We start from the raw sequence: 27,493 nt of genomic DNA on the forward strand, positions 1-27,493 counted from the left end.
TCCATTTAGGGCACACTCCAGTTAGGGCACACTCCAGTTAGGGCACACTCCATTTAGGGCACACTCCAGTTAGGGCACACTCTGACTAGGGCACACTCCAGTTAGGGCACACTCTGACTAGGGCACACTCCAGTTAGGGCACATTCTGACTAGGGCACACTCTGACTAGGGCACACTCCAGTTAGGGCACACTCTGACTAGGGCACAATCCAGTTAGGGCACACTCTGACTAGGGCACACTCCAGTTAGGGCACACTCTGACTAGGGCACACTCCAGTTAGGGCACACTCTGACTAGGGCACACTCCAGTTAGGGCACACTCTGACTAGGGCACACTCCAGTTAGGGCACACTCCAGTCAGAACACACTACAGTCAGAACACACTCCAGTTAGGGCACTCTCTGACTAGGGCACACTCCAGTTAGGGCACTCTCTGACTAGGGCACACTCCAGTTAGGGCACTCTCTGACTAGGGCACACTCCAGTTAGGGCACATTCTGACTAGGGCACACTCCATTTAGGGCACAGTCCAGTTAGGGCACACTCCAGTTCAAACTCTGGTTCGAATGCTCTCCAGGTAGAGCACACTGGCGCAGAAGAGGGTGAGTGGAAATATTCTGAGAAGCATGAAACCTCCATCAGGTGAGTGTTCGCATTGCCCCTCTAAAATAATCCCATTTCTCAGCTCTGGCCTTCAACCTCTCTTTTCTTCAGGGAAAAAAACACCAGGCAACGCTTTGAGGTGTGGGGGCCTGTGGTGGCATTAAAGGAAATTACTCCTTTGTTAAACGGCAGTCCATATTGTTATACTTCCCTCATGCTGACCAGGATAACAATGCATCATAGTCCAGTGTAATCACGCTCTGAATGCTGATTGGATGAGGGATATTGTTCCATGATTGCAGTGTCCTGCAGCTCTGTGAACAGAGGTCAGAATGAGGCTTTCTTTCCATTCTCTGAAATGGGTGTCATTTTCAGAGATGGGAATTCAATATACAACTGAAGAAAAACAAGAATGGTCTCCCTCCATCACCTGCTGTGCCGTACATCACAGACAGTACAGAGGCTCTTATTACCTGTGCTTCAGCAGCTACTGCTCCTGTCCCCAGTCGCTCTGCCAGTCCGTAGCTCGTTATATAATCACAATAACAGGTAGTGGTAGTTCTAGTGAAAATAGCAGGGACAGCGGTTGTATTAATGGTTAAAGTGCTCGCATAGCGGCCACTATCACCTCTGTCACTGTGACAGTTGGTAGGTGTAGTACTAACGAAAGCATCCTCATTGTAGGTGTTGTTGAGTTTTCTGAATCTGTTTCTTATACATTCTACACATTCTAACACTTACACAAAGTTTCAGTCCAGCTTTCATGTCTGTATCTGAGGGAAAGGTGCAGACAGAGGAGGTATCTGAACACTGTTCTGGTTTCTTGTTCCTCCTGGACCTCTCAGTCACTGAATATTAATGCCATGATTTGAGATGATTCCATGCTGTCGGTGTGAAGCCCGGGTTCAGCCCTGCTGCGCAGTGCTGCGATCCTGATGGGGTGCTGTCATCTCCAGCCTCAATCTAGAGACTGTGATTGGCCCCTTTCAGTCTCATCCTGACAGCACACAGCACCCTGCTGGCTCTGATTGGTTTGTGGAGCATGTGAAACTCTCAAGCATAATTCCACTCCTACCAAGAGATGCAGCATTCAAAGTGCTCCTGTCTTTGTTTCATATACAGCACCAACATAAAATGTTCACATTTTAAGATATCAAAATTACTGCAAAAACTCATTTTCCCACAATTCCTCAACCATAGTCAACAAATAACACCCCTGTCCATGGTCTCTCAATCACATGCTCAAACACGCCTTCCACACACACTATCACCAGCTCAAACGTACTGACCATTTTTAGAGCTGAAAAAGACACAAGCACACCTGCACACACACACACACACACACACACACACACACCCACACACACACACACACACACACACACCCACACACACACACACGCACACACACGCGCACACACACACGCACACACGCACACACGCACACACGCACACGCACACACACACACACACACACACACACACACACACACACACACACCCACACGCACACACGCACACTGGCCACGGGGACAGCCACACTTCCCGCTCAGTAATGGATCTCCTCCTAACCAGCCTCCCTCAGAGGAGAGCCGGGACAGGGCGCCACGAGGCTCCTGGCTTTCTGTGTGAGGGATTAGGAAGGCTGCAGGACAGTGACAGCATGCCCGCGGTAGCTGCAGATTACAGACACAGACCCTCAGAGTGCTGTCTGACGGAGCTGAGAGGGAAAACACAGCCAGGGAGGTAAATTCACACACATGACAGCATAAAGATGAAAAAATGCACAGCCAAAATGCAGGGGTATTCAGACACATCAAAGACATCTGTCCCAGCCTTTAGATACAGAGCAACACAGTCAGGCAGTGAAACTGGCTCTGCAGGACGCTCAGTGTGTGAAGCTGCCTGTACTGGTGGTTCCTGTGGGCTCCATGTGGGCTCCTGGGTGGTTCAGCTGGAAAGGCCTTCATCTCGATCGCAGGCTGAGCCACACGGCACTGCTCTGAGCCCACAGTGGCAGAGCAAAGTCAGACCTTTCCTCCAGAGATCGAGGTGGGTCGGCCAGGGTCTCCTAACCTCTCCACTCTCCGGCGGCCTGCCTCAGATGGCAGCAGCAGAGTAGCACCTATGTTTCAGACGTCGCAGTCAGAACCGCAGAGAGAGCGTGCCAGGAGCAGCCGACCGTGTCAGCTCAGCCCAGCATCTGGGACATATTCTCTTACACCTGGCTGCAATGCCTCTCAATAATTACACAATATTACATCATACATCAGCAGTAATAAACACTTTACTGCACATGAAGGCTGAAACACAAGTGCGCAATTCCCACTGTCTCTGGCCTTTATCTGATCCTGGGGCTTGTTCAGTTCAGCTGGAAAATCTGCCCCCTGCAGAGGGCTGACCCATCTTACCGGCTCCCTGCTGCTGTCCTGCTGCATTCTTTTATTTGAGCAACAGTCACACGGTCCTCAGAGACTTTACCCGAATGTATCTGCAGCGTGTCGCTCACACAGATTACACACGGTGGGCTGCTGCCGTGCTGTGTGCTCTGCTGTTCTCCCTCTGAGGCATCTTCCTGTCTCCGCCTTCTTTACATCCACACCTCCTGTTTCTGACCTCTGTGAAAATGCGGCTTCCATCGGAAGGAGCCGCCTCTTTGATTCCTCCAAATAAATACTCAGATGAATAAATCATCTTCGCAGCCGCATGCATCTGCATATCAATGCAATCAGTGAGGCCACGTGCTGCTGTTTACAGCCCAGACTGTGAGAATGCGAGGGAGGCGGGAGAGCGCGAGGCAGGCGGCGGGGTTCAGGAGAACTGAGTGCTCACGGTGCTTCAGCTTCACATTTGAATATGATGAGTGCTGTTTCAGAGGCCGCCGCAGTTATGCAATGCTCCTGCTGAGGTTGGAGGGATTTCTGTGTGCTAGATTAGCTCGGATGCAAGCCGTGCTGCTTCCACAGATTCATATAAGGAGCAGATATTCAACTCCCTGTGCTTCACAGGTTCTGTCTCTGTCCACCTTAAAGCTGTATCAGAGACTGAGTGACTCTCCCCTGCTCGTTTATGGGGGATCAGACACCGAGTTACTCTTCCATACTCTTTACAGTGGATCAGAGACTGAGTTACTCTTCCCTACTCATTTCAGGGGATCAGAGACTGAGTTACTCTTCACCACTCTGTTATGCGGTGACCCTGAAGCTGAGACACCCTACTCACTCTGTTGTACTCTTTCCACTCTGTTTACTGTAGAGCCAAAGCCAGCAGCAGCACCCCCTGGTGGTGAGTTTTTATTCGGCCAGCTGCCATTCAGACCTTACATTATAAATTAGATATCAGTCCTGATTAGAGACTTGAGTGCAAGCAATTATGTTCTCCAGATTGCTTGCATGTATATTTATGCCTTAGGGTATTTTTTATGATAAACTGTTTGGTAAATCACACAGTCTACACAGCACTGTGTGAATTTACCTAATAATTACCATACAGCCCATGGATCAGGGAACACTTCTTTAATTCTGATTGGGTAAACTTTATACATGATAAGAAAGATTATTACTGTGGATTTTTTAAATGGATGTTTTGATAAAGTGGATGTTTGGTAACATGGAAGTTTTAGTAAGCATTGATTCTGTAGTAAGCATTGGAGTTCTGGGTAAATATAGATGTTTTGGTGAAATGGTTGTAAAATGGGGGTTTTGGTTGAATAGATCTTTCACCAACCCTACCACTGCCACTATGTATAGGAAAATGTTTATTCAAATGAATAAATCTGATTTGAATAGTAAGCAATTACTTTGTATTATATTGTATTTGTCTCATTAATTGTAGAATTAAGTAATTTTCTCCCCCCATAAATCTCTAAGACAAGCCATTTTAGAGTGAGTTAGTCCCTGGGTGCCGCTCAGTTTTAGAGTGAGTTTGTCCCTGGGTGCCGCTCAGTTTTAGAGTGAGTTTGTCCCTGGGTGCCGCTCAGTTTTAGAGTGAGTTAGTCCTTGGGTGGGGCTCAGTTTTAGAGTGAGTTTGTCCCTGGGTGCCGCTCAGTTTTAGAGTGAGTTTGTCCCTGGGTGGGGCTCAGTTTTAGAGTGAGTTTGTCCCTGGGTGCCGCTCAGTTTTAGAGTGAGTTAGTCCTAGGGTGGGGCTCAGTTTTAGAGTGAGTTAGTCCCTGGGTGCTGCTCAGGTTAGAGTGAGTTTGTCCCTGGGTGCCGCTCAGTTTTAGAGTGAGTTTGTCCCTGGGTGCCGCTCAGTTTTAGAGTGAGTTAGTCCCTGGGTGGGGCTCAGTTTTAGAGTGAGTTAGTCCCTGGGTGCCGCTCAGTTTTGCTATGGATGTTTTAGCTGCTGGTTAGTCATCGTCTCTGAGAGGCCACTGAGGCATGGCTTTATGGGTGATGAGTTATGCGGTCATCAAACTGTTACATCTGTATGCTGTTATGTCTATGTGCATATCCACGCATGTATGTGTGTGTGTGTGTGTGTGTGTGTGCATGTTTATGAGAGTGTATATGAGTGTGAGTATGCAAGTGCATATTCATGTGAGTGTGTGTGTGTGTGTGTGTGTGTGTGTGAGAGAGAGAGAGAGAGAGCATTCATTAGAATACATTACAATGTTGAGTGTTTATGAAAGTATATGAAACTGTTGTGATGTCGTCCAAAGCTTGACAACACAGGTGACATAAAAACAAGAATCAGTACAGAGCAATGTCATGGAAATCAAGTCTTTAACAGGGACAAGCTAATCATATTCTGCCCAGCAGTTTCCCTCTGAACATCACAATGTGCAGTCAGTATTTCACATTAGCACAGAATAGATAAGTGTTCTTTTGAATTTGGAAAATGGTGGTTCCAGTTTAAATATTCACATTACATAATTTGGTGCGCAGCAATATTTTCATCCTTTGAGATATGACAGAACAGGGCATACAGACCTCCTCAGGGGATTTCAGTCCTGAATAACACAACTCCACCCCCCACACTCCAAATCAGACCATGACTGATTCAGACTGTAGCAAAGACTCCGGCCCACAAGCTAACAACAACACTCCCAATCTGAAGCAAACAGCAGCTTGTTTTCTGAGGAATGTTATCACTCCAGTGATGTAGAGAGGTAGTCTATTGACTGCAGATTTTTTGTGACAGAATATATTGGAGAAACAGGAGGATGGATGTTCTATCTCAGGATGCATCTCTGTGATAAAGAGAATACAGAGAGAAGATTACATAACATCTCCACACGCTCGACTGTGTGACTGCCGATAGGACAGAGAGAGAAAGAGGGAGAGAGAAAGAGGGTGCAAGAGAGGGGGGGTGAGAAGGAGGAGGGAGAAGGAAAGAGAAAAGGAAGAGGGAGAGAGTGGAGGAATGAATCAGAGCATGTGTCACAGCAGTCTGACACAGCCGCACATCTGAGACCTCCTTGGTGTGACACTGGACAAGTTGTCCTTCACTGAGACTATACCGTCAGTAACCATGAGCTGTACATCCACCCTCTACAACATCAGCAGAAACTACCTATCCCTCACCTCCTCCGCAACCCTCACCTCCTCACCCCTCACCTCCTCCGCAACCCTCACCTCCTCATCCCTCACCTCTTCCTCAACCCTCACCTCCTCAACCCTCACCTCCTCATCCTTCACCTCCTCCTCAACCCTCACTCACCTCCTCCTCAACCCTCACCTCCTCATCCCTCACCTCCTCAACCCTCACTCACCTCCTCATCCTTCACCTCCTCCTCAACCCTCACCTCCCTCTCAGCTCAGCTCCTGGTGCAAGCAGACCTGTTGTCCCATCTGGCAGTGGAGAAACTCAGGCCATCTGAAAACCCAAGAAATATCCAGAATTTCATCAGTTAATCCTCCGTCATGTTCCCCTGCTAACGTGTTAATATGATGTGCTCCTTGTTGTAATGAATGCTTCATATTTCGATGCTAAATAGGGCAAACTTGTTTTTAAAGTTTGTTTAAGGGTTTTTTTTTTGGCGTGAGAACACAGTAATTAAAAGGAGAATAATAACGCCTCCAGGGTGCGAATTATTATGCAAACGAAAATGGGGGTTTTCATGCCTGTCTGAACGAGGCTGTAAAATGTGAGGAAATTTATTTAGCATTTCCAGCTGAAATCAGCGCATGTACAGGGATGGAATATTCAACATGACTTACATTTACATTTGCATTTTGTGGCTTGACAGACGTTCTTATCCAGAGCGACTTACAGGGAGCGAGAGCTAAGCGCGTCTAATAACGTGGCATGAAAGCTGTAGCAAAGAGGACGAGCTCACAGCACTGCAACCGCTTACTGCGCTGGCTCTACCCAGGTTTGTTTACCTGATGATCATATTTACAGCATCTGCACTGCATTGTGTAATTTATTATGATGAACGCAAATCTACGGATTTAACCTCGGTAATTGTTCTGTTTGTTTACCTGTTTTTCCCCCAGGGCAGTGCCGCACAGCAGCCAGTAGGTGGCGCACTTGTGCAGTGTTTGAGTTGACAGACTTTCAGTTCACAGACTTCTCTGTGCCCAGTCTTCTGTTTTGCCCTTCTTCAGACAGCCTGTTAACCTTTCTGCTGCTCATTGCTGACTCCATGCACCTTTAAATGCCACAGCGCTGCTGCATTCACTGTAATATAGAAATTAACAAAACAAACTTGCTGTTCACAGCAGGATTTTATCTTTGTATGTAAAGTCTCAGAGGAGGTGCAAGATGTGTTATAAGTCTGTGTGATACGGTTCCCATATGTGAGTCCCGAAAGCCTTTTTAATGAGGGTGTGCTTGCGTTGCAGAGTGTTACGTTGTGTTGAATTATCCCTAGAACATTCTCTGAGATCCCGCTCAGGTGTGTTGTGGTGCTTTCCAGGTGAAATATAAATTATGTCAGTGCTGAGTGTGTCAGTGCTGTGTCAGTGCTGTGTGTGAATCAGTGCTGAATGTGTCAGTGGTGTGTCAGTGTTCTGGGTGTGTCAGTACTGTGTCAGTGTCCTGGGTGTGTCAGTGCTGTGTCAGTGCTGAGTGTGTCATTGGTGGGTCAGTTCTGTGAGTGTGTCTGTGCTGTGTGTATCAGTGCTGTGTCAGTGGTATGTCAGCGTTCTGGGTGTGTCAGTACTGTGTCAGTGTTCTGGGTGTGTCAGTACTGTGTCAGCGCTGTGTCAGTGTTCTGGGTGTGTCAGTGCTGTGTCAGTGCTGTGGGTGTGTCAGTACTGTGTCAGTGTTCTGGATGTGTCTGTGCTGTGTTTGTCAGTGCTGTGTCAGTGCTCTGGGTGTGTCAGTACTGTGTCAGTGTTCTGGGTGTGTCAGTGCTGTGCAATGCTGCATATCAGGGCATAGTGTGTGTCTCTGGCTCCCGCATCCCTGCAGGGTACACAGTAAGAGCCCGGGACAGGAGCAGGCCAGAGAGAGGTGTGAGGCTGCAGGGTGTGAGGTAAGCAGAGTACGTGAGGACATCTCTGCGTGCTAATCAGCTAAACTGCAACGTCTGCGCAGGCCTGCGCATGTCTCAGAGCTGCTCTGAGCTGCGCAGTGTGTGAGCTGTAAGCAGCCAGCAGGAGAACAGCAGCTTCACGTCCTCCTTCAGAAAAGCTTTGGCTGGAATAATGATCAGACACAGCTCCGAAGCCCTGCCAGCACCGTGGCTCCGGTGGCATCGGTGTGCTGTGCGGCTCCGCCCCCAGGCCCGGGGGGAGGATGGGGGCGGAGTCCGAGGAGGCCCCTGCAGTCATGCTGCACATTCTCACACTCAGGGTGAGAGCAGGAAATGAGGTCATGAGAGCCTGGCTGTGACATGAATCTGCACTGCCCCCTGGTGGAAGTAAAGTGGCAGCAGACAGAACAGGCCCAGCTTTTTTCAGCAGTTTTTCAGAAATGCTGTTTGACTATCATTAACCATCACTAAGCTAATGGCAGAAAAGCTTGTGCTGAAAAAAGGCTGTTGTGTAGTATTTAGTCTTAAATTCTATTTATATTTAAATATCTGACTAATTCACAGCTCAAGCTGATTCAAACTCTTCCAAAGACATTCCATTGTGCAACCCGATTAAGAGCAACAATAATTACAGTCTGCAGTCTGGAAAATTCATCTTATTATTTGTCCTACCATTGATAGTAACACCAGATGGCGCTATGGTCACAGCCATGTGCTTTCAGATGGGTCATTCTTTACAGGTTTTCACGATTGTTTACACACTGTTTTCTGAATCTTTGGCTCATTTTCTCAAAACTCTAAACACAAAATCACATGTTTGTGATAAAGCTTTTATACACAACAACCTGTGATACTGTGAGAGTGTGTGAGAGTGTGGGTGAGTGTGTGAGAGTGTGTGAGAGTGTGGGGGAGTGTGTGAGACTGTGTGAGAGTGTGAGACTGTGTGAGACTGTGTGAGAGTGTGTGAGAGTGTGTGGGAGTGTGAGAGTGTGTGGGAGTGTGGGGGGTGTGAGAGAGTGTGTGAGACTGTGTGAGAGTGTGGGTGAGTGTGTGAGAGTGTGTGGGAGTGTGAGAGAGCGTGAGAGTGTGGGTGAGTGTGGGCGAGTGTGTGAGAGTGTGGGTGAGTGTGTGAGAGTATGGACGAGTGTGTGGGAGTGTGTGAGAGTGTGCTGAAAGAGTCTCACAGAGCAGGAGTGGAGATCTATTCTGAATGTATGAATCTGTCCCACCCAACAGCTTCTTTCTTGTATCTGTGACAGGATGAAGAAAAGCAAATATTTGTGTATGTGTGTAGGTGTGTGTCCTGTGCAGTATTATTGACAGGAGCATATCTGTAAGAGTAAGGAATTATGGGATATGGAATGTGGAATGATGCTTTTCGTTAAGGTCTCAATACTCGGAGTCCCAGATAGGGAGACTTGATGAACACACTATTATACCATGTAGTCTGGGTACTATGAGGAGACACATACAAGTCTGCGCCAACTCAAGTGATCACAGGGCTGTAACATAAGAAAGAAAACAGCATTCCTGCTTTTGTTTCGCCTGGTTCTCTCTGGACGCCTGCTCTATGGGTGTGTACAGTCTTGTATACCTGAGAAAGAAACACTCCCATCCTGGGAATGGATGAGGAAACCGGGCTTATTCCTCGTGTGATGCACCTCATGTGCGTATATGCAGTCATGTGACCAACACCAAACTCCCACAGCGATTCCCAGAAGCCCCCGCAGGTGTTAGATCATTCCTGCAAGTTAGCTAAAAAAAAAACTTGTATGGAGAGCTAATAATTCCTGGTAAGCATGAGATAATGGTGAGTTATTTTACCCAGGGACTGCCATTGTTCACAGCTGCAGTGTCAGGGGAGCACTCTCTCACCACGGCTGTGTCTTCATAGAAAATAACAACAAATCAAAATCCCTTTTATGACACTTTTGGCTGTGGAGCTTCATATCTGGATTTCATTAAGGTTTTTGAAAGATTTAGCCAGTCTCTTTTTGCCAGCAATAACATGTCTGACTTGAGGGAGAGAGAGAGCTGTAAGAAAATTTTAACTCTGCAGTGGAGCATTTGCCACGCTTTAAAGCCTATTCACACATCTAGAAAACATTCAACAAATATATTACTACTAATTAGCTGAATATTGTTATTTGTGTTTCCAAAAACAGTTCATTAACAGTTGGCACACACCATATAAACAGGTAATACATTTTGTTTGTGGGTTGTTTAGAAAGTGACTATACTGTGGAAGTGTCTGTAGTGTGGAAGTGACTATACTTCTGTCGTTTTTGTGGCGCTTCTTTAAATTTGAATAGCGAGGCTTTTTGAACACTCAGACTGCTAAAGCACTGTAAACAGCGTAAAAGGTCAGTTTGTAAGCAGTTATCACAGAGTAATCACAGCAGCGTGAGTGCCAGTAAGACTACAGGAACTGTAATGATGTAATGATATTCGCGAAATATATTTTAATAAAGTGTGCATTATGCCATGTTTTGACATGACATGGCTCTGTAAGATGCACATTCATTTTCCTGATGGAAGAGAAGTGTCTGGCTGTGCTGAAGACGTGATTCAGCTCACCGTTTCCCCTGGCCTGCTGCTTCAGCACTGAAACCCTCTGCAGCTCTTTGTGGGCTTTATCACCATTATTGCTCTTTGATCCTCATCATTCCTGAAACTGTGTCAGCATTTCCCACACTGCAGCCCTTATTGCGGCTCAGTGTGACAGACTGACACTTGCTTGGAAGTGGTCTGACGTGCTTTGCACTTAATACGTGGCCTCACTGCATGCACTTACGCACCTTTGCTCTGTAAGTCCCTGTGGGTGAGAGCATCTGTCAGTTGAATGAATGTAAATGCACTTCACTGCTTGAGGCAGACACTCGCAGACACGGCTGTGTGTGTTGTGTGTCCAGACACCTGCTTCAGGGGAAGTGAGGGCATGAGGGCGGGGCTAACCCCTGCATCACCCCTGTGCGCGTGGGAGGTGATGGCAGCCTGAAGAGGAAGCTCTGCCCAGATCCTGCCTTCTGCAGGCAGAGACAGAAAACTACAGGGTGGGAATGAGGATACGCACACAGCAACAAGAAAACAGAAGCAAACAGACACAGAGATAGAGTCAGAGATACAGAGCCAGAGATACAGAGTCAGAGATACAGAGCCAGAGATACAGAGTCAGACAGAGTCAGAGATACAGAGTCAGAGACAGAGTCAGACAGAGTCAGAGATACAGAGTCAGAGAGAGCCAGAGATACAGAGTCAGACAGAGCCAGAGATACAGAGTCAGAGATACAGAATTAGACAGTCAGAGATGCAGTCAGAGATACAGAGTCAGAGACAGAGCCAGAGATACAAAGTCAGACAGAGCCAGAGATACAGAGTCAGAGATACAGAGTCAGACAGAGCCAGAGATACAGAGTCAGAGATATAGAGCCAGAGATACAGAATCAGAGATACAGAGTCAGAGGTACAGAGTCAGAGATACAGTCAGAGATACAGAGTCAGAGATACAGAGCCAGACAGAGTCAGAGATACAGAGCCAGAGATACAGTCAGAGATACAGAGCCAGAGATACAAAATCAGAGATACAGAGTCAGACAGAGTCAGAGATACAGAGTCAGCAATACAGTCAGAGATACAGAGTCAGACAGAGTCAGAGATACAGAGCCAGAGATACAGAGCCAGAGATACAGAATCAGAGATACAGAGTCAGACAGAGTCAGAGATACAGAATCAGAGATACAGAGTCAGACAGAGTCAGAGATACAGAGTCAGCAATACAGTCAGAAATACAGAATCAGTGACAGTCAGAGATACAGAGAATCCAGGTCACACAATATCTCCGGGAGCAACAGATAAGTTGAGAGAGACTGTATCTCTCAACTAATCTTGGTTCCACTTTGCTGGTGGTTTCAGAGCCAGACCACATACACTTCGCCTTGATACAAAGATTTCACCACACCATCAAACAGCAGCACACGCCCCTTTCAGTTGGGGATGCAGCCAAGAGGCGCTTCGGTCTCCACTGTCCAACAGCGCTCGTCTCTCTCAGCAGGGCTGCGTGCGGATTCTACTTCCCGTTTCCTGTGTGGGCGTGGCACAGAGGGCCGTGTGACTGTGGGCAGAACACTGTGGATAACACAGCCAGCCTCTGGGGTCCTCAAGCCCCTTTCAGAGGGAGGGGACTGAGTGCTGCTCAGAAACACAGCAAACAGCAGCTGTCACCAATCAGCTGGGCTTCCACAGTCAGCAGGCCATACCCATTCTCTCACCATGGCCTTATTTAATATGAATTCATTTACTGTCATTTCCATTAAGCACTTTGAGCACAATCTCCAAGAAAACTGTTAAAATGTTATTAACTTGTGCAATGATTGATTTGTTCACAGCAAAACTTGCCTTTGGTGCATTCTGCTGTGTGACTGCTGTTCACGCAGTTACAGGTGTATGCGCAGTCAGCGGTGTGCTACGTGATTGCTGTTCACGCGGTTACAGGTGTATGCGCAGTCAGCGGTGTGCTGTGTGATTGCTGTTCACGCGGTTACAGGTGTATGCGCAGTCAGCGGTGTGCTACGTGATTGCTGTTCACGCGGTTACAGGTGTATGCGCAGTCAGCGGTGTGCTGCGTGATTGCTGTTCACGCGGTTACAGGTGTATGCGCCGTCAGCGGTGTGTGCAGTAACCAATGTTGCGTCATTGTTGGAGCTGAAGTGGGGTGGGCTTGGAGGACTAGACTAGCCCTTTAAGATACCTGCACTTCATTCAGTTCAATCACTGCTGTACTGGAAAACACGGAGGACAGCTCTGCTCGGCTCGCAGCTGATGAATAACATCGCAGAGACGGGCGTGGTGTAAGAGCACTTTATTGTTCACTGTGGCTACTGTAGGTACAAAAAAGGTGACCTGACCTTTAACCTTTCAGGCGAGAGAGGGCCTCAGGGGGCTCCATCACTGATGTGTCTCCAAGAACAAGGCCTCAGTCTGAGTCTCAGCATCCGTTTGTCTCTGAAGCACAGAACCTCCGTCTTGCAATGGATCAATCATTTCAATGTTATTTTAGCATTAATACACAAAGGGTTTCCCAACGTACGGGATCCTTTAAAAAAAGAACTTGGGGTCACGTGCATACCCGAGACAAAAGGATTACAAGACAGCATCGTCAGTGTTCAATACCATTATAAACAATATGGTTCAATACCATTCTGGTTCACCAGACCAAACTGGTCAGTAGCCTTCAATTATAACAAACATGTGGCTAACATGCTATCGCAGTGTTTCCATAGAATAACTGTGGTCCTGCACTTTTTATCTACATCACACAAAGATCAACTTTTTGGAAAAGAGCATGATTACAGTATAGGAAAGGGGGAATTAAATAGCTACAGGTCATTAACAAATTAACTGTTCCTCAAAAAATACCAACATATCATTTCTCTGGACTTCCACTACGCACAGCGTAATGGTCTTATAGGTACCTATATTAAAAAAGTGTATTTTACTAAATGATTTTTCCAACAGCGTGCAGGTTATTGTATGCCAAACGAAGTGCATTTCCTACCCTACAGAAGGACAGTGAAGTCTGTACACACTGATCTCAGGACAGTCTATGTTCTGATGGGCTCATGGGGGGAATGACTGTACTGGGCTTTCAGAGTGATTAGTGTTGCAACAGGGCACTTCTTAAAGGTGAATTTTGAAAACGCGTTTGAACAGTCTAATATAACCGCTTTTTCCCCAGCAAGCGAATGCTCCACACCATCGGCTGTGGGGTTGGAATGTTCAGGGGGTGTAAGACTCGAGACTGCGAGACCAGCGTTGCTTTGGTTTTAGAGTCACCCTGACCGCTCAATCCTGGATCAGAGCTACAAACAGCCAGACCTGCAGCAGAGCCTGCTCAAAGCTCCTGACAAGCTCCTTGAGGCCCCGGGGGCGTGTCTGAGGCACCGGGGGCAGCGCCAAACTAACCAAGCAAACCATCCACAAACAGCAGCCAAATACTCTTTACAGAAGCAGAGCCACTTCCAGGGTAGATGGGAACCAGTCAAAACGCTACCCCACATTCAGTCACTTAACTGGACCGCAGGCATACTGTAGGCTGGCTGGTACCAGAGATCTGCATTGAAACACACCGAGTGCCGAATGCCACGGCAGTCAGCATGATCTACATCTGAACAAAAAGACGAATTACTCAGTGTGATAAGGTGTGCACTGCCGCCACACCGCCAGCCTCGAGCTGCTGCAGGAGGAACAGCCATGTCCACAGAGTGACGCTCCAGCCCCCACAGAGGCAGGGTGATCAGAGACGTCTCATCCGTCCTGCCTCTCACAGCCTCCACAGAGGCACCATCACATCCGAGAGAGCCGGGCGTGTCCCGCACGAAACGACCCGCCCCCCCATCCCCCGCAGCAGGGCAGGTGCACCGCACCGAGCTCCGGGGGCCGGGGGCCGGGGGGGTGGGGGGCGCAGGGGCGAGAGATCTACAGCACTGACCACGTCTGCCAGCTCACACGGTCATTTTGGGCACCTCCATCACAAATGGAAAGCAAGTTTGAAAAGATATTAAAAATATATATAAAATATATCAAAATGGACAAACTGAACCCCAGTCCGTCCATTTAGATGTACAATATTGTGTTCTCAGGGCATGGAAGTCGCATGTAATCTGTGTGTGTGTGTGTGTGTGTGAGTGTGTGTGTGGTTCTCCAGGACACCACTGATGGGGGAGTAGGGGGTGTGGCCTCGGCAGGGCACAGGGCGGAGTGTGTGTGGTTGATCCTGAGGCTGTGGGCTGTGATTGGCCCTGTCACGAGGCAGACTCGGCGCTGCCGGACGCCCCCCCTTTGGCCTTGATCTGCTGCCAGGTGTCCCCCAGCGCCTTGGCGAAGTGGTCGTCCACCGAGCCCGTGATGGACACCGAGTTCGGGGCAGGGTCTGGCTCCCTGTAGCTCCGCCCCAGACTGCGGCGGAAGTGCTCCTCGATCACAGGATCGCAGACGGCGTTCGCTGGGCGGAGAGGAGACCAACCGTCAGAGAGCGTCAGAGAGCATCAGAGAGCATCAGAGAGCGCCAGAGAGCATCAGAGAGCGCCAGAGAGCGTCAGAGAGCGTCAGAGAGCGCCAGAACCACAGGCCTGGGCCTCTACAACAGCACAGTGAGGTCCATACAACTTCGGCTCACAGGGGAATGAGAGAGAGGACACTGAGGGAGACAGCACAGACAGGGAGGTGACCAGTGGGAAAGATATTAAAGAGAAAGATGGGACAGTGGGAGAGATATTAAACAGGTTACAGTGGGAGAGATATTAAAGAGGTTACAGTGGGAAAGATATTAAAGAGGTTACAGTGGGTGAGGTATTTAAGAGACAGACGCTACAGTGGGTGAGACGGGGCCAGCAGGGGGCGCTCAGACCCGACTTACTGCTGGCTGTTGCAGTGTCACTGGGGGGGCTGCCGTCGTGGGTGGCAGTGCAGTGAGACAGGTTACAGGTGCGGTGACCTGCTGGCGCACAGGTGATGACCGAAGGCCGATTCTGAAACGGAGCACACCTGTAAACAGTCAGACACACCTGCAACTGCACACAGCAACACTGCAGTGCAGTTCAGCCGCACGCTGGACACCATGACCCTACTGAACATGACCCTACGCTGCTGCGTTAGCTCTGACAGTAACCCATCAGCTGGCTGAACACCTCCGCTCCTGCTGTTCCTCCGCCCCACACAGATGTTCACAGCAATACCAGCTCAGTCTCTCAGGGGAGCCTCAACATACAAGGTCCTGCAATGATTTCAATCCCGCTGATAAGCTTTTCATTCTTATTGCATGATCTTTGTCCTATTTATTCCTGTCTCTGGGTGGGGGGGTCACACAGCAGACCAGCACCTCAGGGAGAGGCAGGCTTAGGAGGCCAGCCAGGCTGTTCATGTTGCTTTGCAGTTTCCTGGAATGTTGTTTCTATGCTGAAATGAGCCCTGCCTTCCCCTCAGACACGGGCTCACAGGAGGCCGACTCTGCACCACTTCACCTGTGACTGTGAACTGGAGGGGACCCTAAGGCTGGGGGGGCTTTCGGGGGATATCTTCTGGTGCAAGCATTAGTCTTACATTATGTCTCTTTCAGTGTGTGTTTTTGCTGTACATGTGTCCACTTTATTCCTGATGGTATCACCTGCTGTCTCTCCACCACGCTGGCTCCGGGCACCATGGCGACGTTGCGGGCGACGCTGTGGGCGGAGTCCATGCTGTGTTTGGTCAGAGCGAGGGGCTGGTCCATAGCCGAGCCCGAGATGGGGGCGTAGATGTGGTTGCCGTAGAGACCGACGATGGGGCCGTGGCTGGGGTCTCGAGGGTCCCCGCTGCGCTCCCCGTTTTGTCCCCTGTAGGAGAGGAGAGGAGGGGAGGGGTGGGGGGGGTTATGTACCAGCTGACACACAAAGCCCAACCCGCTCCACCCATCACAAAACCTCCTAACTGTTTTACCAGAGTAAAACACACACACAGATCCTGCCGGTCCCACTGCTCGAGGCAGGGGTCAGCATCTGCTGTCCAGCAAAAAGATGTTTCACCCCGACAGAGATGACCACCCAACGCAGACCACACACGCCAGGCCCCAGCCTTATCCGTTTCACTGTGGCGGGCTAATCTCTGGCCATTTCCTGCATCACACTCAAACTTCCTGTGTGGATCCTGCAGCGTGAGCACAGCAGATGGAGGGAGGGGCTTTCTCAGGCCACACCCACCCTGCCTTAATGAGAGGAGGGGTCTCTTCCGGGTCTGCCTGCCACTATAAACACTGCCCTGGAGCACTATCCATCTGATCAAGAAAAGTGATAAAACCTTTCAGAATGTGAAAATGACAAGGAATGTTGTACTCGCAGGGAATGTTTTACTCCACTGTCTGGACACAAATGCTCATGTTACAGACCCCTCACCTGGGCCGAATGCTGGCCATGTTAAAGAACCAGGAGCACACCTGAAAAGAGTCTGTTCACATTGCTGCTTTGAGTTTCAACAGGGACGTTTTGCTTTATGATTCATTCGCCACTGGGACCACAGACTGGTGTATATAAATGTCCTGTAATTGCAATTTAGGGTAAAACACAAGGCGTGTGCTGTTGGACAAACACTATGCAGACGTGGCACAGATTCGCAGAGCTGTATGTGGTCTGGATGGCTCACCCTGTTTAGCGAGCCCTTAAAACCAACCCCTCCATGCAGTATTACATTCCGTGACTCTGTGCAGTGCTGATGTGGCCTCAGCCTTGGGGACAGTGAAAGGCACTCACAGCTGCGCTGAGATCAGTCGGCTCATCTTGGCGCCGTGCTGGCTGTCGTAGGGGAAGGTGCTTCCGCCTGCAGCGCTGCCTCGTCCCGGGGCTGATGGGAAGGGGGCCGGCGCCAGCGGGGGCTGGGGACTGTGTCCTGGGATCTCCCCACAGGGCTGATTCGCCTGCAAACGGAGTACACCTGTCAGCACCAGTGTGCCACACACACACACACCAACAAACCTGTGCGTCACACTACGATTACACCAATAACGCCTATTAAAATCAATTAAAATTGTCTATTAAAATCAATAACCACCCCCGAGACTCCACCCGTTTCAGCACCATCATGGTGTTATGATGTCACACCACAGCTAAATAAAACAAAACGGTTTCCACGGACAAAACTGCACGCTTCACAAGAACCACGCGACTGTCTGACATGACTAGCAATTCAGTTAGTGAGCAGCCATTTCAAAGCTTCCAGTCAGAGAACAACTGCAGCAAGCACTCAACCGCAGATGGTATCTTTAATTGTTTAAAGCTGTCTCTCGCTGTTTGTCTAAACAGCGATCTGTTACTTCCTCCAAATTCTGTTTCTACCATCAATATTGGCTGGCCTCAGGAGGCAGAAATAAGCAACATACAGACCGTGTACACAAGGACAGAACATCTGACCCATTTAAAGCCATCATCACTGAAAGGAGAAATATCCACATCTGTCATTCTGCATCTAAGTATGCATAAACCCCTTTAGCGATGCTCTATGAAGCAAAGATCATAAAGAAAAACATAACCGCTAGGTAACAAACAAACCCTCACTAATATGGCAAGTCAGCGTCACAAGCAGGTTTTGGGAACGCTGCTGTGGTCTCGTCCATACGGACACTGGAAATGCTGACATGCACGAGGACACTGCGGTGGCAGAGACTGTCACCTGTACAGGTGTCACAGGTCACACACAGTGCTGCTTCGCACCTGTGGCTGTGTGTGCCTGGCTCACTTTCACACGCAGCTGTGGATGACCTCAGTCTGCGGGTACACATCAACTGCGTGAGTCAAGGGGAAGAGAGCAGAATCACCCACACTCATACACACTGAAATATTCATCTCCAAACAGAACCCCGCCAAGCAGAAAGGCTACACGCTGCGCATCATACTGCAACACACTACAACGCGTCTTACACGCTGCGGATCACACTACAACTCGTCTTACACGCTGCGGATCACACTACAACGCGTCTTACACACTCCGGATCACACTACAACGCGTCTTACACGCTCCGGATCACACTACAACGCCGGATCACACTATAACGCGTCTTACACACTCCGGATCACACTACAACGCGTCTTACACACTCCGGATCACACTACAACGCGTCTTACACACTCCGGATCACACTACAACGCGTCTTACACGCTGCGGATCACACTACAACTCGTCTTACACGCTGCGGATCACACTACAACGCGTCTTACACACTCCGGATCACACTACAACGCGTCTTACACGCTGCGGATCACACTACAACGCGTCTTACACGCTCCGGATCACACTACAACGCCGGATCACACTATAACGCGTCTTACACACTCCGGATCACACTACAACGCGTCTTACACACTCCGGATCACACTACAACGCGTCTTACACGCTGCGGATCACACTATAACGCGTCTTACACACTCCGGATCACACTACAACGCGTCTTACACGCTGCGGATCACACTACAACGCGTCTTACACGCTGCGGATCACACTACAACGCGTCTTACACACTCCGGATCACACTACAACGCGTCTTACACTTTGTGTACCTTAAGGCAGCCAACATTCCCAGCATCAATGCGCACACATGCACAGTGCTGACACAGAATCCCTTCTTTACACAGTCAATATTTGAAAAGCAAAGAGAAATCAATGCAAATGCTCAACACCTGGCAATCAGCACGAATCTCACGCTCTACTGACAAACTTTCATGAGAATTAAACGTCTTTCTAAAATAAATGTAAGCCCAACTGAAATAACATTTTAAGCACATTGTCCCTTCTCGACCTGGAGCAGCACAATACACACATGCAATCAACGTGCAAAATGACCAGCGACCTAGTTTATTCACAACTAAAATTGTAAGCTAAATTGGAACTACATCAGAAAGGCAGCTCTGAAGTTAACCTCCACTATCCGCTACTGATCCAGGCGAGGAAAACGCCGGCGCTCAACTGATGCTTGAGAACAAGTCTCGCCAAGCAGGCTGGCTGGTTCGGTAGGCTAGCCACTTATGCTAGTTGCTGAAACTTTCAGCGCCCACTGGACTCGAAATGGCAACACCCGACTCAGAGGGACAAAATTTAACAAGACCACACGCACAAAATGTACACGACAACCTCGCTAGCCATGCTACCTGCCTTCATAGTACAGTAAGACAGCAGCTAACTTGCTAAGGTTTTGTCCAGGTACCGGTAGCTCAACAGGTCCGTTCGGGGAAAACCGTTTAGCCACCTCGACAGCTGGCTAGCAAAACCCCCGCTTTACACCGACTGACCCGAGATTCATGGCAAAGAACCGCGGAAAAACGGCGATTTAGCCAACCAACTACCCAGCGAGCTAATGCTAGTTATCCTAGCCTAGCCTAGCTTAGTTTCGGCTATCTTCTCTTTGCCTAGCCTAGCATAGCTTATCTTAGCTTAGCCTAGCCTAGCCTATCTTTAGCTTAGTCTAAGGCCTAAACAAACTTCTTTCAGTTAGTGTAGCAGGCGAGTTAGCTAGCTAACTAAAGGGGAAACGTGAACTCCTCTCAGTTTGATGCTAAAAACTGAACGGTGATCAACATGAAGCTCACCTACTTCCAATCGGGTGGAAAGCAGCGTGTTTTCCTACAGGGACGCGGTTTCCGCACAGCCCGCTGTGTAGAGCCTTTCCCTTCGGCCTTTCCCGTGTATACACCCGGTGCTTTTCGCTGTGTCGAGCCTTTCCCTTCGGCCTTTCCCGTGTATACACCCGGCGGTTTCCGCTGTGTAGAGCCTTTCCCTTCGGCCTTTCCCGTGTATACACCCGGCGGTTTCCGCTGTGTAGAGCCTTTCCCTTCGGCCTTTCCCGTGTATACACCCGGCGGTTTCCGCTGTGTAGAGCCTTTCCCTTCGGCCTTTCCCGTGTATACACCCGGCGGTTTCCGCTGTGTAGAGCCTTTCCCTTCGGCCTTTCCCGTGTATACACCCGGTGCTTTCCGCTATGCAGCCTCCGCACACCACTGCGCATGCTCGCTGAACATGCAGACGTCATATTCAGCCTTATAAAGTCAGAGCAGCAAAACCGCGTCAGATAGAACAGTGTTAAATAAACCCATGTATCTGTCTGTGTATTCCCATATATTCGAAACAAGGAAAAATTATGCTTCCCAATAATACAATTCTACTAAATACACTAAATTTAATTTAATAAATAGATTAAATAGTTGTGATGATGTAAACTATTTGTGTATGTGTCCCTTGGTGGAGCGGAGAAATATTTCAGTTCTACATGGGGCTGGGCTCTTTGACCTGCTGGTTGTATAGTATGCAGTTGTAGTTACAATCCACCATTACATCCGTGAGCAAAAAGGTCACATGAGCGATGGAGACATTCGTGTACAGGTGTTAACACCTAACTAGAAATACTACAAAAATCGATGGCCACATAATATCAGGGGCTCACAAAGGTACTGAATATACAGGTGAAAGCTCACAGCAAGGTGATAGCATGAAGTGTGTTCCAGATCAAATTATTTTTATGCGTACATTCTGCAGACACTTGGCCTCATAGGCTTGGTAAAATACTTGCTAATACATACAACCTAGTCTGCAAGTACTTTATGTACCGTAAGTACAAGCATAAGATTTGCAACACATTTGCAACACAACAGTAGTGTGGTAAAACTCTTGACTAACCTACAGCTGTTCTGTTATTATACTGACCTCTAGTGGTCCGTTAGAAGCACGCAACCTGGGCCTTACTTGCCTTAGTTCAAATAAAATGTACTTCCTTTAAATATTAAAAGTCTTTGTAGCTTTTTTGTTCTTAACACATTCGATTAAAGTGCCATACTGTTTGAGTTCAACGGCAAAAGGATTAAATCGGGGTTTGGAGCCAGACCATTTCGATTTGTTGATGTGGAATTTGCCAAGAATGATCAGAAGCTGAATTATATAGTTGATCCTACTATCCAACCCACTGAACACAAAACATAACATCACATCAAATACATTAATCTGTACATTAGTACCAATTTTTCTATTTATAAAGATTTGCATATCTGTCCAAAATAAATTTGAATGATCACACTGAAAAAACAGATGAAGTATTGTTTCTTCAATATCTCCAATAAAAATGTGCTTAGAGTTAATAATGTTACTTCCTGTGAGATTAAAGTTCTTTAAAAACCGAGGAGAATCTGTGGGAACTGCATCAAAGATAATAGCATATTCTTTAGGTGTGACTGGTCCCTTAAATTTCTGAAGAAATTCGGAATATGACAGTAACACACCATTTTTGCTTGCCAATTGACCAACCAACAAAATTCCATTGTCAAACCATGAGCGATAAAACAGTGATTTATTTTTGTATAAGATATCCTTATGATTCCAAATAAAGTATCTGTGAGGACTGAAATTGTGTTTATATACTAATGTCCAGTCTGAAAGATCTTGCCTATGAAAGTTAGCTAATCTGATTGGGGCTAGTGTGGTCATTACACACTGTAGCGTCATCAGTGACGCCCACCGTCCCAACTCTCAGCTCATTGGCCAACCCTGACGTCACTTTCATTTTCTTCCCTGCCCCCGAGTTCGATAGCAGGAGACGCTGCGAATCAGAGGAGCTAAAAAATAATTTGACAGCCATTAACATGTTTTATACCGAAATAAAATTATCTGTGAACTGGTGATTGTGCATTCTGTTCTCGGAGAATAACGTTAACATGTTTATATGATTCTGTATTTCTTCCGATGCGTGTTTTTTGACAGACCATCAACAATATTAGGAAACAACAGCCATAGATGGTACAGTTTGTACAGTGCAGATATTTCAAAGCCTAAAACATTATTTTCAGAGCACATAAATGTGAAGCGTCTGTGAAAAATTAACGAAAGGTTCGGCACAAACCACACACGGTTACTAGCAAAATCCAAGTAACACAAACAAGAGAGTTAACAGACCCATAGCAAGCCAACTCATTCAATCTTTTCTGCGATACTGAAAATGATGGCACGTATCTTTCCACCTGGGGGCGCCATACGCAATGGAGCGCTGGTTAGGCTCGGATTGCGTGCAGTGAAATCCCAGCGGACACGCACACACATGCACACATATGCAAGTGCTGACACATCCGGGTGGCAAAAGATATATGGACATCTTACTCGAAGAAGCCTTAACGCACCGAGTCAGTATTCTACAGCGTTGCTCTCTTTAAAATATGTATGAATGTTAGCATTTTAATCTGCACTGAACTGGCAATCCAATCTACACTGCACGCTACACCACAGTTGCCGTCCAACAATCTCACCTAACAATATCCGAGACAATTACAATTCTCGTAACTGCTGTTGCCATGGTGATGCAACTGCTGCTAGTAGATGTGTTTCCCTTTAAGCCGTGTAGATCCGAGCACTTTTTGAACGTGTGAATTAATAATAGCGTGCCTGGCTGGTCAGTGAGACGAAAGAAGGTGTGTATATGCGTCGTTAACCAAACAGTACCTGTCAGTAAGCGCATAAAAAATTAAAACATAAACTTATCAAGGTATTTCATAGGAGATCATGCGATTCAATAAGAAAAGACCATACAACATTAAATGATTGAATGGAAATAAAACATACAGTATCATATATGATGATAGGGAAAAAACACCACTATCAGAAATAATTTAATAAGAATGATCCATACAATGCCATGTAAGACTCAATAAGGATAAAGTACACAGTATCATATATAATTTAATAAAAGTAATCCATACTTTGTGTTACAGATTATATGATGAGAGTAAACTGTAGTTGTGTCTGAGGATGCATTAAGGTTCATGTCAGCGCTTTGGGCCATACAGCTGCATTAAACCAGGACACACTGATCTGTTTGGAATCAGTGAGTGTTTAGACTGTGTTTGGGATGAGTGAAAGGTCTGATAATGTGTGGGATGAGTGAGGGGTGTGATTATGTGTGGGATGAGTGAGGGGTGTGATTATGTGTGGGATGAGTGAGAGGTGTGATTATGTGTGGGATGAGTGAGGGGTGTGATTATGTGTGGGATGAGTGAGGGGTGTGATTATGTGTAGGATGAGTAAGGGGTGTGATTATGTGTGGGATGAGTGAGGGGTGTGATTATGTGTGGGATGAGTGAGAGGTGTGATTATGTGTAGGATGAGTGAGCAGCAGAAGAAGAATGGCTTTGCTGAGTCACTGTCCCGACCTGCGCAGGGACACCTGTCTGTTACGGCTGGAGGAACAGAGCTCCCTCTCAGGGCCCTTCCTCCTGCAGCAGGGTGGGAGAGAGACCCTGACTGCAGACAGTGAGCTGCCGAGGTCTGTTTCCCAGGGCCATGTCTGAATGTCAGAGCTTATTCCAGCCACCCCCCAAGCCCCCCACACTCAATTCTGTACCCGCACTGTCACTCCCAGGAATGGCCTGTCAATCAAACACTTGTCAGCCACGTCACTCCTCCTTCTTTTAGATTTAGTCTCTTTCTGATGACACCGCGTGACTCATGGAGGCATCGTAAACTTTTAATAGCAAACTTTTGTTTTACAAGAACTTTGCTATTTTGTATTGTGTCACCACAGACACAATCTCAACTCATATGCAAAACAAAATATCATATGTGTGGCAACTGACTGTCCCTTCCCAGCAGGGTCACTCCTCTCAGACATAATCCTTGTCTGTACTGGGTCCCTCAGGGGGGGAATGAACTTCCCATAAGGTTCAGGACAACAGAATCACTGTGCTGTGCAATCACACCAATGCAGACTGAAGACCCACCTCTTCAGATTGCATGAAGGTGCCACCTCAGTCCCTGCCCCCAACACCTGCTACCCTGCTAAAATAAACATTTTATGTGTAGTATTGCGATGTGTTTTGGATTCTGTGTTCTAGTGACTGATGTATTGTTGTATACTTGGCTTCCATTACCTAGTCAGGTTGCATAAGTTAACTTGTCATAGGGATTGCATCACATTCACTGGTCTGGGAGTGTTGTTAGCCTGGCCTAACACTGTTGCTCATTTAACTTAAATGATACACTTATGTTCTGTTGTGCTGGAAGTCACTCTGGATAAGAGTGTCTGCTAAATTATTGTAATGTTTCATTGATGATTACTTTGCAACCAGTTCAATTAATTCAGCCTGAAACTGAATTCATTGGAATAAGTTCCTGTGGAGGGTATAACATAGTAGCTTTAGGAAGTCGTCCTAATAAGAAGTCATCTCAGTCATGTACAGGACATGGTGTCTGGCCTGTCATTACAAATATCTTGGATGAAAATGTTAAAGGCACGGGAATTCATAGGCTGAACTGTGCTGGGTGAGCTTTGGCAGATAGCGGGGCATCTGAAAGAATAAGGAAAAGAACACTGGCTGGGAAAACTATCCCAGTAAACCCAGGCTCTGGAAAACCTCTCTCCCGCAAAGGCAACCAGCCGTGTGGAAAAATGCTTTTCACAGTGTGAGGTAACTCTGGAGGGAGCCGTAGTTCGTCAGAGCCTGCGAGTGAATGGCAAGCGCCTCATTCCAGATCTCAGTACCGTGTAACAGCACACACAGAGTAACAGCCTGTACACAGCACTGTCATCTCTCCCCTTCACTGCGTCCAGCTCACTGTGTTGCTGTCTCTCCATATGAGTTATTAAATAAGAAATAACACCAGCGAGGTGTGAAAAACAGCATATGGACTGAAGAGAACAGAACAGAATGACTTTACTGAGCAGTTGGGGCCACTTCATTTTGTCCTTGTCCATGGTGATATATTCAATTATAGAAGCTAAAACACTGTACCAGGTAGGCAAACATGAACGTTAATTATTTCACATATGAATATTGCACACATGCTGTCTGTTAGGCTCATTAGTTGGTATCGATGTTCAACCCACATTTTTTGCTCAAGTTCCTGGTAAGATAAAAGGCAAGGTAAAAGGAATATTTCAACCGCTAATCCGGTCTCTAGCTTTTAAACTTAGTTTCATTTGGTGTGGAAAAACAAAGGAATGAACACATTTAGTGCACTGGGTGAAAATAAAAAATCCTCATAAAAGCATCCTCATAAAAGCATCTCTCCAAGCCTCTGCTATTGGCCCGCCTGGAGCCATGATGACAGAGGAGAGGGGGGGGTGTTTTCACAGGGAGGGAGGGGGCGTAATCAGAGCGAGGGAGGGGGCGTTAGTGATGGTTACAGCTTTCCTATGTCCTGCTGAGAAGGCTGATCATTTGAGGAGTATAAATATGAAATACTGGTTTGCTAACCAGGCTACGTTAGACATGTCAACACTGGTAGTTTCAAGTCTTATGAATATTAGCTCACTGCCTTTAACTGCTGTAGAGGAGTGTAATATGCTCCATCAAACAGAGACAATATGTTCTTTAATGCACTTCCTCTCAGATATTCATAATTCATATTGAAACAACTGTAAAATAAACAAATGTCAAATTTCATTTTAATTTTCCAAATTTCTAAGAATGGTCAAAATCTGTTCAATCTAAAGATCAGTATACACATAAAATTCGTGTGGAAAATAACATCAGTTAATTTTGATTGCTTTGCTTTTCAGCCTTGTGAGTTGAGATAGGATAACATGCCTCATAATCATGGTTTTCATGGAGTCATATTTCCCAGATGAGGTGTGGCTAAATCCATGTGAAGCCCAAATGTATGCAATCATGTAGGGGAATTCTGGGAAATGTATCATTGAGAAACTTGAAATAAATTATACAGAAAACACCATATTCACTCAATTGTGTAGTTAATTGAAATGCATTGGCGGTGTTTTGCTGACGTGTCTGAAGGTGCTTGATTTATGGGAAATGCTGGTGGCAGAGTACGGCAGTCGGCCGCGCTGCAGTGCGTTGTGAGGGTGTGAGCTGCGGTGCGTTATGAGAGTGTGAGCTGCAGTGCGTTGTGAGAGTGTGAGCTGCAGTGCGTTGTGAGAGTGTGAGCTGCAGTGCGTTATGAGGGTGTGAGCTGCGGTGCGTTATGAGGGTGTGAGCTGCAGTGCGTTGTGAGAGTGTGAGCTGTGGTGCGTTGTGAGGGTGTGAGCTGCAGTGCGTTGTGAGGGTGTGAGCTGCAGTGCGTTGTGAGGGTGTGAGCTGCAGTGCGTTGTGAGGGTGTGAGCTGCAGTGCGTTATGAGAGTGTGAGCTGCGGTGCGTTGTGAGGGTGTGAGCTGCAGTGCGTTGTGAGAGTGTGAGCTGCAGTGCGTTATGAGGGTGTGAGCTGCAGTGCGTTATGAGGGTGTGAGCTGCAGTGCGTTATGAGGGTGTGAGCTGCAGTGCGTTGTGAGAGTGTGAGCTGCAGTGTGTTATGAGGGTGTGAGCTGCAGTGCGTTGTGAGGGTGTGAGCTGCAGTGCGTTATGAGAGTGTGAGCTGCGGTGCGTTGTGAGGGTGTGAGCTGCAGTGCGTTGTGAGAGTGTGAGCTGCGGTGCGTTGTGAGGGTGTGAGCTGCGTGTTCTGCCGCTTGCTGGCTGCAGGTCTGCGTTGGACACTGTGTCCAGACCCTGCCGCGAGCAGCGTCATGTGACCGGCAGCACTGCGCATGGCGGTCGCAGCGGAGGGGTGAGCAGAGCGGAGAGATGCGCCAGGCATAGATGTGTGGGAGGAGAGTCAGAGGCTGTGACTCTCCTGAGAAGGGGGACGTTCCTCTCTCTCTCTCCCTCTCGCTCTCTCTCTCTCGCTCTCTCTCTCTCCCTCTCGCTCTCTCTCTCTTTCCCTCTCTCTCTCTCTCTCTCTCTCTCTCTCTCTCTCTCTCCTTCCCTCTCTTTCTCTCTCTCTCTCTCTCATCCCGCCATTTTCTCTCTGTTTTTTCACCACAGTGTTCTGAGGTTCGGGGGGTTGGGGGGCGGGGGTTGGAGTAGAGCGGAGGAAGCTATATCTTAGCAGCCTGCTGTGTGTTTACAGAGCCCCGCCCCCCATTGCCTGCAGCGTGACAGAGTGGGGGGGGGGGGGGGGTCGAGCATGTGAGCGGGAGAGCGTGTGAG

The 27,493-nt window shown here is 47.7% G+C and overlaps 1 protein-coding gene across 2 annotated transcripts; it reads right to left on the reverse strand.

The window, feature by feature from the left end:
- Nucleotides 1-14,472: 14,472 nt before the first annotated feature.
- vgll4a (vestigial-like family member 4a) lies at nucleotides 14,473-20,207 on the reverse strand. 2 transcript variants are annotated; one of them, XM_036533619.1, is made up of 5 exons: nucleotides 20,132-20,207; nucleotides 17,302-17,465; nucleotides 16,185-16,392; nucleotides 15,438-15,549; nucleotides 14,473-15,023 (listed from the first exon to the last, which is right to left on the reverse strand). In XM_036533619.1, the coding sequence occupies exons 2-5, from the start codon at nucleotides 17,325-17,327 to the stop codon at nucleotides 14,824-14,826; spliced, it is 546 nt and encodes a 181-aa protein (XP_036389512.1). In that variant the 5' UTR covers nucleotides 17,328-17,465; nucleotides 20,132-20,207; the 3' UTR covers nucleotides 14,473-14,823. The 2 variants fall into 2 exon arrangements, with proteins under 2 accessions (XP_036389512.1, XP_036389511.1); XM_036533618.1 differs by having other exon boundaries at nucleotides 20,128-20,201.
- Nucleotides 20,208-27,493: the final 7,286 nt, after the last annotated feature.

The sequence above is a fragment of the Megalops cyprinoides genome, chromosome 7 (assembly GCF_013368585.1).
Source record: "Megalops cyprinoides isolate fMegCyp1 chromosome 7, fMegCyp1.pri, whole genome shotgun sequence".
NCBI lineage: Eukaryota > Metazoa > Chordata > Actinopteri > Elopiformes > Megalopidae > Megalops > Megalops cyprinoides.

Coding starts and splice junctions, on each gene's coding strand:
- vgll4a (XM_036533619.1), bottom strand. CDS start 17,327: ATGAGCCGACTGATCTCAGCGCAGCT. Junction 16,393..17,301: donor CGACTGATCTCAGCGCAGCT/GTGAGTGCCTTT, acceptor CCTCTCCTACAG/GGGACAAAACGGGGAGCGCA. Junction 15,024..15,437: donor TGACACTGCAACAGCCAGCA/GTAAGTCGGGTC, acceptor CTCTCCGCCCAG/CGAACGCCGTCTGCGATCCT.